Source organism: Triticum dicoccoides, chromosome 7B (genome assembly GCF_002162155.2).
Source record: "Triticum dicoccoides isolate Atlit2015 ecotype Zavitan chromosome 7B, WEW_v2.0, whole genome shotgun sequence".
Taxonomy (NCBI): Eukaryota; Viridiplantae; Streptophyta; class Magnoliopsida; order Poales; family Poaceae; genus Triticum; species Triticum dicoccoides.
Window position 1 is genome coordinate 712,322,203 of NC_041393.1, and position 13,653 is coordinate 712,335,855.

The 13,653-nt window shown below is 43.0% G+C and overlaps 1 protein-coding gene across 9 annotated transcripts in view; it reads right to left on the reverse strand.

Moving 5' to 3' along the window:
* Positions 1–1,620: 1,620 nt before the first annotated feature.
* LOC119336319 overlaps positions 1,621–13,653 on the reverse strand; it is a 16,625-nt gene continuing 4,592 nt past the window's right edge. For 3 of the 9 annotated variants that reach the window (XM_037608312.1, XM_037608307.1, XM_037608311.1), the window contains 16 exons: positions 12,850–12,901; positions 12,701–12,737; positions 12,257–12,618; positions 12,027–12,158; positions 11,785–11,933; positions 11,552–11,638; positions 11,279–11,442; positions 10,722–11,161; positions 4,299–4,369; positions 4,009–4,063; positions 3,790–3,826; positions 3,298–3,626; positions 3,093–3,224; positions 2,832–2,980; positions 2,590–2,661; positions 1,621–2,331 (listed from right to left, as the gene is read on the reverse strand). In XM_037608312.1, coding sequence (XP_037464209.1) covers positions 2,019–2,331; positions 2,590–2,661; positions 2,832–2,980; positions 3,093–3,224; positions 3,298–3,626; positions 3,790–3,826; positions 4,009–4,063; positions 4,299–4,369; positions 10,722–11,161; positions 11,279–11,442; positions 11,552–11,638; positions 11,785–11,933; positions 12,027–12,158; positions 12,257–12,618; positions 12,701–12,737; positions 12,850–12,897 — 2,577 coding nt within the window. In that variant the 5' untranslated portion in view covers positions 12,898–12,901 and the 3' untranslated portion in view covers positions 1,621–2,018. Of the gene's footprint in view, positions 2,332–2,589; positions 2,662–2,831; positions 2,981–3,061; positions 3,225–3,297; positions 3,627–3,789; positions 3,827–4,008; positions 4,064–4,298; positions 4,370–10,721; positions 11,162–11,278; positions 11,443–11,551; positions 11,639–11,784; positions 11,934–12,026; positions 12,159–12,256; positions 12,619–12,700; positions 12,738–12,849; positions 12,902–13,653 lie in introns of those variants that run through there. The other 6 variants (XM_037608313.1, XM_037608314.1, XM_037608315.1 and 3 more) reach the window with 4 other exon arrangements.

The window sequence follows — 13,653 nt, forward strand, 5'->3', positions numbered from 1 at the left end:
ATTAGAAAGTGGCTAAGATTGAGGGAGGGTGTTAGACTGTATTTACATGTGTATATTGTAACGTTGTATACCACCTCATTATATATATATGTGATAGGCCACCCCTAGAGGGTTGTGCCGGTTCCCCCCAAAGCCTATTGTCTTACATACGGGAACACAGGTGGCTGCTTCGATCAGAACGAGCAGCACTCACGCGGTGGGACGACGGGCGTTTTCGACGCAGTCACCGATCTACTGCGGCCTCTTCCTCAGAACTAGATGACGACCCAGCGGGCAGCAGCGAAGGACACGCGCGACCGATCGCGGGAGGGCGTAGCTCTCGCAGATTTCGATCCGATCTACAGTGGGCCTCAGGCTCATGCGTTAGAGTTGGCTCTACGAGATCAGCAGCTACCCTGGTACGTACATGGCGGATCATCCGACTACACCGAGCCGCTGCATCGAGCGATCTGCACCGACCCTCGGCAAATCATCAAGCTGTACGACTACATCACGCCCAAGGGAGAGAAAAAAATCTTTGTCGAGCACATATACGAGAAGCGATCATGACATGCACCGTCCACACGTCAGGCCGATGTGGAGAGAGATGCAATTCTTCATCGACTTCTCCAGTGCGACACGACATCGACACATTGTCGCCGCGAGGGACGCCTTCAAGCGACACATCGTCGACACGCCGCTATGGCGCCATAGCCGACACTTCATCGCCAAGGTCTTCATCAACATGGTCTTCACCAACATCATCGTCAACACACCGCCGCCGCCTCGTCCACAAGATGGACACCTAGCGTCCTCTGACAGACTTTTCTGCAAGGCGCGACCTCAACGACGGCATCTTCTGTGTCATCCACGACGGCACGACTGCATCGACACGGCGTCACTACAGTGACGACCCTACACGGCCACACGGTTCTGGCAAAACCGACGTGTGCTCGATGGGCTTTCTCCGGTCTTGGCAAAACCGGCGGACTCATCGCCGACGGCACCCTCTGACATCCGTAAGGTGTATCGTCCATGTCTGCAGCCCCGTCATAGCGCATTTTTTTTGCACCTCCAGCTTTGTGTGGCTTCATCATCCACGACGACCACACCATCGACCACGGCTACATCAACCTGACCGGCTACCTCGACATCGACCACACGGCTACGTCTACAGCAACTTATCGGCAACAACTCCAGTCAACAGCGTCCACGCCACTTCCGCTGTGACTGCGGGAGGGAATAGAGGAGAAGGCATGAAGGCACCAGAAGGGGACGCAGTCACCGCCCTAGGTGCCAATCCATCAGAGACGCAGTTGATGATGGCGCGGCGGAGAAGACGACGAAAGCGCAAGACTTCAAATCCAGTCGTACTCGTCCGCTTCACTCCCGCTACGACTGAGGGGGAATGTTAGAAATATAATTGGGTTTAAGTTAGAGATAAGGAGATAGAGATAGAATTAGTTTAAACCACATGTAACTTGTCTTGTACTCCAATTCTCTACCCCTCTTGTATTCCTAGATATACCCTACACAAGGGTCAGATCAATACAACACATTATTAGCCATCTCATATTTTCCACACATACATGCATATGTTGTTGTCCATTTAAAATGTCTAAAAAGACTTATATTTAAGAATGGAGAGAATATATCAATATATTGTAGCGAATATTTTTAGAATGAAGGCCACAATAGCCCCACTTCAAAATAAAGCCCTAAATCAGGTTTGAGTGGAAACAGGGAGGAAGGATAGAAATGCTGGGATTGCCAATTTAACAGAGGTACCGCTTGGGGGAACCAACAAAAACATCCCCAAAAATAAACACACAAGCATGCAAGGAAGCCTATTGTCTCGCATCAAACATACAATAATCTATAACTAGTTACGAGATCTCTTCAACATGAGAAGGTGCTCTGCTACATCTGTCATTGCTGGTCTTTCATCAATGTCAAGATTAAGGCATTCCATGGCAACGCTTGCAAGGGTACCAAGAAGCTCCAAAGCTCCTGGTTCTGCAATTTCCTTGTCAAACAGCTCAATCGGCATCTTCTCTTTTTTCGTGAGCATCAAAAAACTGTCTCCGTAAGCTGTTATGGTCCGAATATGTGCCCTTCCTCCCACATACAAGTTCACAGAGTAGTACTCCAAAACTGTAGACATCACTCTTTTTTGTCAATAGTCCAGTTTGTAGAGATACTGGATCCTTGTAAGCCCTAGCCAGCCCACGGATGTGCACACGTCGCTTCTTCCGGCGGAGCTGCGCCCAGGGCATAAAACTCTTCGGTCTCAATGCTTTGTCGTTAGTGATTTCCATGGTAGACATTGCGTTCTGTTGCCCAATCACAATCCTTGATAGGCAATATAAACTTATTAACAAGTTTTCTAGAACATTGAAAACTGTGGTACCAATATACTTAAAAGAATATGGTGCTGGCGGTTCAGAACAAATTATAAAGATGCATGTTTGAACAAAGGGAAAGCTAGATAAAATATCGGAGAGAACGCCATATGATTCTTTTCCACCTACGGTACGGAGCAATCAGGAAAGCAATCTCCCTGTTTAGTAAGTCTGCAAATGAAATGAAAATAAATAGGACAGGCGGTACCTCTGTGAGCCCATCATACATGCGAGACCAATAACAGGTCCACCACCGCCTAAGTTAATGGTTCTTTTGAGCCTGCCGAAAGTGGAGCAATCAATTATTACAAAATTTCCAAGCTTATAGCAAAAAAGATATATAGTTTCCTCAAAAAAAATGAAGTATGCACCTACGGGTTCTCTAGTTTGGTACCAAAATCCTTGACAACATTATTTGATTGCTTATGCACAAACATCGGTTGTGATTACCTGAAATCAACGGAGCTCCACACCTGAATGATGCCATGTTCAGTTCCTGTAATAAGGACTGGAAGGTCATCTGGATGGGCAAGGAGACAACGAACTGGAGACATAGCTTCCAGCGTACAAATGCACTTCCTTTTCTGCAAGTTCCAGATCTGATTTGAAAGAAATGTAGCGTTTAGACTTTAGCAATTTATTATTATTCGGCAAAAAAAGGATCGTTCTAGCGACTCCACCTAGCATTAACGCAATGCACCTACTGTATACCTTGGCAGTGCAATCCATAGAGCCACTGACCAAATAGTGTTTATCTCCTCGTCTGATAAAATCCAGGCAGCGCACACCCTCAAAATGCCCAATCAAAGAATATTCAGGGTGCTCCGAATCAAGTCTCCAAACCTGAACATAATTAAGACTATATATATAACGTCAAAGTTTGCTTGCAAAAAGGGAGAAATCCGGCCAGACAAACCTTTATTTCGCCATCATCATGAAACCCACCCGTGAAACATTTGTCGTCCCCAGGGTTAAATGCCACTGACCCTGGGTTATTATAAGTCTGAAATTCTTGTGTCTGCTCCCAGGCCTGGTCCCAGTCTAAAACTATTAGGCCAGTATTGGACGCTGACAACACTGATGGTAAAGTTGGATGAACAGCTAGTACCGAACAGCCACTAACAGGTTTAACATGTGTAGTCTTTTCAATTTTTGTGACACACGGACAGTCATACACATGAAGGTTACCATCAGATGTCAAAGCTACAATACATTCCTTTCTTGCAATAAATTTGACGACCATTACTGCAGTGAGAGTGGTCAATTTAGTAAGTACTCAATTGCAGTGTGTATTTACATGACAATACAGCTGGGCATAATTGTCATTCATTCTACTTGACCATTTATCAACAGTACATAAATTCATCTGGTACTGTATGCCTGCAAGTTACGAGTCAAAAAATAATACCTGCATTGTCGGACACTTCAAAAAAATTCGTCGGGTACTGCATGCCGTACAAAATCACTTTGTTAGTTCAGCGGAAAAGGCCAAGGCAATCATTCCACTTGCCAACATATACACATGTTGATCAAGCTTTTGTTGTGATGTCCCTTTCTCAATTTATCAATGGTACATAAATTCGAAAGAGAACAGAAATATATTTCATATGAGAGTCCGTTAGCTTACCTTCATCTCATAGTCCCATACGCGAGCATATCCACTTATATGACCTGTTAAAATCCTGTGTGACAAGAGGGAATTTATTGTAGGACGTACTCCCTCCGTTCGGAATTACTTGTCACAAAAATGGATGTATCTACAACTAAAATACATCTAGATACATTCATTTCTTGGACGAGTAATTCCGAACGGAGGAAGTAGGATTTAACGTCATACAATCCAACACATTCACTTGAGCCAAGGAACGGAAATTTGTACATGTCCATATTGTGCTAGCTAGAAGTTAATGCACTAACCATGGCTCTGTTGGATGTGCGTCTATGGACTTCAAATTGTCACGATTATACATCGCTGATATATTCTGATCCTACATAAAGAGAAAATTATCAACATCAGAAACAAGAGTTGATTTTAAGTTGGATGATTCCTATACGCAGGTTGACCACAAGTGGTATTGTTGGTCCAGTTGTTCGCAGGACAACAAATGTATTGAAGATATAGAGAAACTAAAGTGTTGACTGATTGGTGTATAAAATAACTGCGCAACATGTAGTAAACAGGACATCTATCGGTGGAGTTTTGACCAGAGGCTGGCCCTCAAGCTATCAATCTAACGGTTAACAGCATTGACGGTCGATCATGGTCGCTCGTACAATGAAAATCAAAGTAGAGGGGATACCCGCCAGTGATTTCGCCCAGCCCAGAATTTCGCCCACAATTATGCCCATTGGGTTTAGTGCCTCTATACTCGCTGATCGACGTCTTGCTATGGTGTGTTTCTCGGCAACGGATTTGTCTCCTAGTCATCGTAATATCCTCTAAAGGTTATCTTTAGCATTGAGAGGCGTATTACTAGAAGTTGCATGTTTTGTCATCGAGTGCTACTAGCTTCAACAAATCTTTTGCGAACTCTGCATCAACCTACCGCTTGTGATTGTTCTTTGCTGTGAAAATATCTCATCGGTACACAGCGTGATCAACCTAGACCACCATTAGAGAACAAAAAACATCAAGTTGGATATTTGGTTCATTTGAGAGAAGGTGGTGTTGGCAATTAATGCACAACTGATCTTATTCTCTATGTTTAGCCATGGATGAGAGTAGAGAGAGGGATGGTGACCACAGGGATATGGCGCCTGGATGGGTAAATAGACGTTCATCATTTCTATCTGTCTTTGTTGATCAGTGAAAGGACTACAATGGTGTTTTATCTATCTATTGAGCTAGCGTACAGGTATTTTGCTCGACAGGAGTTCATCCCGCCCATATATAGGTAGATGAATGCCTATAATGTACCTATGTTTGAGGGATACGATACGATCAGGTGATCCCGTGATTAAAGGAAACATATCTCTTATATCTGTCAACTCGCCGAAGTAGCGCCCTCGTCCTTATCCCATATGAGATTCTACTCTAGAACGGGACTTGAAATCCCTTACACACTCGAGAAGGAGACATAATATTGGTACGCATGCATGGTATCGTGCTCTAAGTAAGTACTCTCACTCACTGACAAGACCCGGCCGGTACGTGAACAGAGATTGTCGCTATGTGCCCTTTTCTCTTTAGGGAAGAAGTTGGGAGAGTATCATCCAACTGTCCTTCCATGTGCGCCTTTTCTCGCTTATGATGAGTTCATATTACCCCCCCTAAACTTGTCTCACAGTTCATTTTCCAACCCTTAACTTTGTTTTGGTACAAATTAAACCCTTGAACTATAAAAACCGGTCACAATACCCCCTTCCTTCTCATTTAACCAGTTTGGACGTTTTTTTTTACTCTAGTTGTGTCCTAGGCAGCTTTACCAAGTCATCATATTTCTCTCTCATCTCTGCCATGTCACCATTTCTCTCTTCTCTCACAACTGAAACAAAAATAGTATGTTTCTCTTAAACCCTATGTACATTTTAGATACAATTTCACCAGATTGTCCACTGCATTATTTTTGATTTACTAGAATTGTTTTTTGAATTCTCTATGCAGTTTGATTTTTGAGGTTCTCATCAAACAGTAAACCAATTTTAATTGAATTATACCATATCGGTCGTTTAATTATTCGAGATTTACTGAAAATTATTTTGATTTTCTGTACAGTTTCCTTTTTTTACTTTTAGATTTGAATACTGTCGGGTCCCTTTACTCCAGCACGTCAACTAGAGAGTCCTTCTTCCATACGCATGCATCCTGCAAGTCAGATGAAAGAAAGCAACACACATCCTAAGCAACAAACGAGCAGAAAGATCAGCCTCTAGCGACGAATGAGGAGACGAATGAGGAGACGGGACAGCGCCGCCGGCTGCCGGCGTCGACCGGCGGCTGCTTAGCCTAGCGGCAGAAGGGCATGACGCATGGGGGAGGAGATCGAGGGGACACGTGGCGGCAGCGATGGTGGAGACCTGGATGGTGGTGGCGGTGGCGGCCGAGACCCAGGCTGATCGACGTGCGAACGATACCTCGAGAAACCCTTGTGTGACTAGATGACTAGACAGTTTACCTGGCAAGGAGATGACAAACGCCACCATGTGGCAGAAAAAACCGGAGCTACATCAAGTCAACTTGTGTGAGGGATGCCTTGTGAACAGTTTTCATAGTTTGAGGTTTAAATTTGAACCAAAGAAAAGTTAAGGGTTGTAAAATGAACCATGAGACAAGTTTAGGGGGTTAATATGGACTTCTCTCTTTGCTAAATTAACGTAATAGGGCTGGCACAAAGGTCAAAAAAGATTCATGCGTCGAGTAGCCAAGAGTTCTTCCTTGTGGATATCAGTGGAGTTATTCTTCCACAACTTAGATTTCAGGTGGTGGCGGCGTTATTATCCCCATGGTCTCAGGACGTCCACCAGTATGACTGGCACAGTTAGTGAACCGATAATGTATCCACGTGGCTGGAAGGACAAAAATGTGAGTGTGTCCTATGATACAACTTCATTGCACACACTCGGCTACCCGAAAATCCTTTCCTCATGCGTGGTCACCTTCTCCAGATCTTAATGCACGCTACTGCCTGGAGTTCAAGCACTTGCCTCTGAGAGGATCTCGGCACCTTGCTTAACCATGGCTTCTTACAAACCGAAAAGATGGAGTCCCTTCTTGAGTAAAACGAGTTAGCCCCAGTCAATGACTACATTTTTGCTTTCGTGGACTTATTCAAGTACCAATTAAGTCTCCCATACTCATAGTTCCTCAAAAGCGTGCTGAAGTCTTACCGCATAGAGTTGTTAAACCTGAATCACAACTCAATTTCATTCCTGGCAGTTTTTTCCATCTTATTAAGGTATGGTTCAGGAAAATGTCATCGCTCCAGGTCTTTCGACACTTCTAGCATGTTAACGTGTCTTGGGACGACGAATCCGTGAATTGGTAAGAGGTGAGAGTATATATTAGACTGCACTCAGCAAAGACATCTACTACCTCCCAGTGACATCCAAGAACTCCAAGTCTGACATGAGGCCAAAATGGTTTTATCCCTAGCGGAAATCCCGTGAAGGAAATCAAGGTCCGCATTGCAAAGAGTCTAATTGGATGCGGCACGGACTTTCATTTTTTTTTGTGGTCGATCAACACCTTAGATGCATGACAAATTGATTCATGGCTTTCAGTGTGCCAGTACAGGAGTCGTCTCTCTCGAGTTTACTCCTCAGGCCTTCGGGGTGGTTTGGGAAAATGACCTGGACTCCACGCCCGATCCATTCAAAATGAAATTTGTTCCTGCTGTGATAGACATGACTGAAGCAAAGATGAGAGCAATTTAGCAGTTAGCCTCCTTGATTTTTTTTTCAGTGATGGAGTGGAGAAACCCCAGTGAACTCCTTTTTTACACATGATGGGCCTGACGCCATCAATCCCAACACTGACAATTTCTAGAACGAGATTGTTCTCATAGGAATGACTGATATTTAGCCCAGAAGGTACAAAGCACAGCTATTTCATACCCTTCCACTGGCCGAAGGAACAAGAGTCAAATGGTGATCTCAGACCATACTTCTTCCTTTTCAGGTGACGATGTGCTTATCAGCCCCAGCTCGGAGGGTGAAACTTCATGCAGCCTGCAACATGCCATTGGCCTCCAGAAAACCATGGGCCATGGCATCTTGTCACATAGGTTATGTAGGGATAAATCTCATGGAAAAAGACCATACATGAAGATGAGGTCATGAGAATTTAAGTTGTGTGCAGGGAGAGAAGCTCACTTAGTTCCTCACCTCCTTCAAAAATTCCTCGACTAGGGAAAAACTATGTGTGTCCTCCATAAAGTAGGCATCAATCTTCCCATGTCGCCCTGCCACAGGTGTCAACTTGCCAAGGTCAAGCGCCTTCCTAAATGAAGTTTCTGGTCCGACCTTCTTATACGATATATTTGAAGATGTCTTAAATCGTTGTTGTGTCTGGCAGCGGCAACCTTGATGCAGCGATGGTGGAGTCACTCGAGAAGCAAGTGGTTGTCACCGAGGTAGATTGATCCTTGTAGATGAACGATGCTATCGTTGTTCTACCCTTATGGCTGAGGATGTCTAAGAGATCTAACACCTTCAAACATCACTGATGGAGTCTCGGACCGTGTTGGAGGCTCCTAAAAAGAACTAGCTGGTTCTCGTCAATGTGTCATGTTCCTGGCTGACCACCTTGTTTTTATTCTCAACTATGAGAGAGAGATTGTGGGCATCGTGGTTGTCGATCTCCCCATGGAATAGAGAAGAAGGTGTAGATGGCGACAAAGTTCGGGCATTCAGTTGTGACAATTTCTAGATGTGAGATAGAGCATGTTAGGATTACTTGCGACAACATACTGGCCAACACTCTTGACCTCCTGGAAATGGAGTACTCGGTGGCTCGTTTGATTTTCCTGCTTCACACCCGATCTTCCTGACGACTTCCCTAACTTTGTTTTGTGTCATTCGCAATAGAGGAAGTCTCCGTTGATCTGAAGGCAGGCTAAACTTGTGAGTAGGCAGAAGAGATGGACAATACGACCTGCACTGTACCAAACGAAGGTCTTTCTCTTGCCCTCACAAGGGCCTATTAGATCATGTATATTTCGTATCTATGGTGCAATTAACTTTAAAGCAGTACTTGCCTCCCCTCTCGTATCCTCTCTCCAAGCCCCTACTTTTCAGGTGGAGGGTTCTTCCATGGGAATGGAGTGTATATAAGAGTGAGGATGTTTCAAAAGATTTCCTAAGGTGATAAATTCTTGAGCTTTTGCGGGTATACTCTACCTTTGGAATTGGCGACGAGGTATGCCTTAAGATAGATTTTCTATGAAGACCTCGAAGGATCCTTCCCACTTTTCTGAGAGCTTATTGCTCCCATGTGGTTGACTATCTAACAAACACTTGTACAGTAATGGGCATTAGAGGCAGCCTATATATAGAGTCGTTTTTCACGCCAAACAAATCAGGCAGCTAAAGAAGTAAAACAGCCTCTAAGAATTTAATAGGTGCAGAGCTGACATCTTGAGCACCTCTAACATTTCAAGTCTACATGCATTTTTCAGGAAGAAACACCTCCAATACTCGTAGACGATGCCCTTTCTCCTGTTCTCTCTGAAGCCTAGTCGTTGCCCCAAATGCTATAAATCTTGGCCATTGTAGCGACCATAGTAGCACTGCCAGCTCTGCTACCATCCTTTGTCGATTCTGGCGACGTCACCCTCCCACTCCAACAACTAAGTCATCCTTGTTAGTGAATAGTGTATAAGGAGAATTTGATCAAGAACCACTTGGGGCAACATGTGTCAACGATTCATACATGTTGATATTAAGATCTGTGCATAGTCATGGATCAGAGTAGAGGGAGAGGTGGTGGTTGAGGGAATCTCAGTGGTGTAAAGGGCGACATGGTGGTTTTATTCTAGTTCAGACAACCAGATGAGTAATAGCCATATGTCCTATATACCTATCTTGATTGAGTGTATTACAAGGGCCCAGAATCGACATATATAGTGTTTCATCGATTGGCCCAGAATCCCTCATATTCGAGACAACAAGAGTTATTATTCCACAATTGAGATTTCGGGTGGTGGCAAAGTTATTAGGCCTAGGACCGAGGCCGCCTGCCAACCTGGCTGCCATGGTCTGTGAACCGATGTCGTATCCACGAAGTTGGAAGAATAAAAGTAAGAGTAGGTGTGTCCTATAGTATCCAACTTCCCTCCACACATAATCGCATACTCCAATATCCTGTCCTCATGCGTGGTCACATCCCCCAAATCTGAATGGACGCCCCCTCCTGGAGTCTGAGCACTTGTCAGTTAGCGGATCTCGACAACTTAATCAACAATGTCTTCCTCTAAACTTGTGAGACAGAATTCCTGCTTGCGACAAACGAGATAGCCCCCAACCCCATCAACGACTGCATCTTAGCTTTTTTTTTTTACTTCTTCAAGTGCAGATCGGGTCTCCCACAATAAGAAGTTTGCTGGTGTGTTTATTAAGGCGATACCAACATCTATATTCAACTAACTCTGATTTAATTTACGTGTCCACTCCATCCACCAGGCGTATAAACTGTGGCAAGGGGCCAAGCAACATTGCGTTGCATTTATTTCATCTCAATACAGTCATTAGTTGTAGATGAGAGCTACTGCCATATCTACCCCTTATGTTTGTTGTATGCAGTCGGACACTAATATACACATGATCAATGCAATTATGGACACGCCAAGGTCTGTCGATGCATATTAATTGAAAGAAGTCTTTTGTGTAGTGGAATTAACTCACCTCAGATGTGATATCTTCGTGCTGCAGATAAACAGGTTTCAGTATCACCTCATGCACCATATTCCCCAACTCTTTTGCTTCCTCAAAAAATTGATCAGATTCACACTGGTTTTGGAATAAAACGATGTACTTATGTTCCAATAAACTGCTCTGAATAACGAGATCGAAGTCTTTCTTTTCCTTTAGCTTCATCTCCTCTTTTGTTCTCACAATCAAAGTGTAAGTGGATCTTCGAGGCACAATGCCGTACAACGGCAGCTTTGTGAAGCACCATGGGGACTTGCCGCCCCTGTCTACAAGTCTAAAGGCCACATTTTCATTGGTGTTGTTTGTTAGGTACAGTGAGCACGAGATGGGCTCATTGGGATGATAGGGGAAGCGAAGTTCCAGCGGGTGGACGTCAAGTACAGGTAGCTTGTTGATGGAGCCTGCGATCTGCACTGTGCAAAGAACTTTTTACAACTAAAGCTACGCAAGTCAACGAGGTGTATAAACCTGTCTCCTCAAATATTCAAAGGAAAAGTGCAAACATAACATTTAATTAATTCACTCACTACCTCTTCTAAACAAAATTAGTGAGTTCACCTTAGATGTTGTTTCTCCAGCCTGTTGTCTCGTATCTGCACTTAACTGCTTTTTATTGTAATCTGTTGATTGCTCCTGATAACTCACATTATCGGTATCCATAATGGCTATTGTGTTGCCTCTTCCAATCACAATGCTGACATATAAGAGGTATATACGCATATAACATTACAATTATAACATAATAAGTAAGAAGTATGGAAATATACACTCTAACATGGGAAATGAAAACCATGAATATATACCTTCCCATCGCACTTGCAAGATGGTAGACAGCTCCAATACAACCAATATTGATGATTCTTGTAAGCGTAGGGGGGTCTGAATATGTCCTGTTGGATTTTTTCCCAACAAGTTGAATGAAATCCAGTATGGTCGACTAAATCAGTAGTGACTAAACTTCTGACGTGTAAAAAATGGATGACTAATGCATGGGGTTCATAAGGACACCAGCTATCATTACTAAATTTCAAGTTACCTGCAATTTTTTGTGCTCCACAAATAAATAGCACCATCATCTGAACCTATAATTAGAGTATGAAGATTGGGCTGATATAGGACAGACCTAACTGGCGATGTGAAAGCTTCAAGTGTATATGCACATATGTTCTCCTGCAAGTACCATATCTGATATGGGAAAAACGAATCAATGCATGCATTACAAGAACTACTATATATAAAAATACTGTGTTAGAATGTTTTTCCATGAGAATTGTAGACCTTGGCATTATGATCATCTGAGCCGGTAACCAAAAATTCTTGATCTTCACATATGAAGAAAGCAAGGCAGTTCAGTGATTTCGAGTGCCCAGGCAGAGTGCTTACAGATTTGGGAGAATCAAAGCTCCAAACCTGCACACCAACCAATCATATGAGAGAGAGAGAGAGAGATAGAGAGAGATAGAGAGAGAGAGAGAGAGAGAGAGAGAGAGAGAGAGAGAGAGAGAGACCTTATGTAAGTATGTTGCTGTCTCACTTAAAAATGTATTCGATGAAGTAGTAGCAAATGTGTCATTATGATTAAATGCGGCATCATATATTGTCTCCCTAAATCCCCCAAAGTAACACTCAAATGTCTGCACACACTCCCAACCCTTGTCCCAGTCCCAAAGTTTCATGTGTGTACCCGCTGACAACAAATACGGACGGGTTAAATGCACGGCTAGCAAGCTGAGATACCCATGCCTATCAGTGAAAGCTCTGAAACTTTTGAGCTTTTGAATCTTTGTCTCGCAGCTGTACACATGGATATAGCCATCCTCTGTACCAGCAACAATCCATTGCTTTCGTTCAATAAATCTAACGCACCTAACTGGTGTGAGAAAGGAAAATAATTTATGAGCATGGCATCCTCGCATGATGCAAATACTAGTAAGAGAAGTCAGAAATCATACCCTTTGTCGTAGGCAATTTAAGAGAATCCACTTTTCTCTGATGGTATAAAGAAATTACTGTGTTAGTCAATGGATACCAAAACATGGTACATATGAGTGCCGAGAGGCATCAAATAGTTTTTATCCCAAGAAACAACACTGCTACATACCTGTGCATAGTCCCAAATGCCAACATGTCCATTTTCTTCTCCTATCATTATCCTGCCACAAAATGATTAACAAATTAATTAGACGGAAGGATATGGTGCAATATAATACAGGAATCAGTCTCTACGCCGAACAAAAAAAAATCCTGACGACTTTTTATCGGGGTCGTCGGTATAGAAAAAAATACGCTGATTGCCCTAGAAAAACTGTCGGCAAACCTTGGCCGTCGGCAAATCAGTCTATGTCGAGGGTAGCCGCCGGCAAAGATTGGGCCATCGGTGGCATATAGCCTGACATGTGGCGCTGGCTGACAAAAGGCTGGCGCTGTTATATATATGTTGACAGCCCTAAAGTCGGCAGACTTTTTTTCTATTTTTTAAAAACCATTTGAAAAATTTTGAATTTGATTAATTTAAATCTGACTTCTCTAAACTTAAACATATCCAAAGTAAATATCAATTTGGGGTAGAATTTTATTTAGTTTATGAATATACAGTTTGTTTCCACTTTATAATGCGTTAAATATGCAACCTCGTGTACTTTTGCAAATAGGTCCTTATACTTTGTCAAAATCACTAGTAATTCACACATACATCGACTTTGACAAATTTTATATGTTTTTGGATCAGAATCTTGAGAGGGTTCTGCTGGTATACTAGGTTTTCAAATTTAAACTAATTAAAATCATGTTTCCTTCAAAACAGAAAAACCCTCTTGTTTTGACTTCTTGTATATTTTTTAATTGGCGAAATGTGGAAACTTTAAATCTATTTGCAACAGAAAGCTTCAAGGATTTAGAAATAATG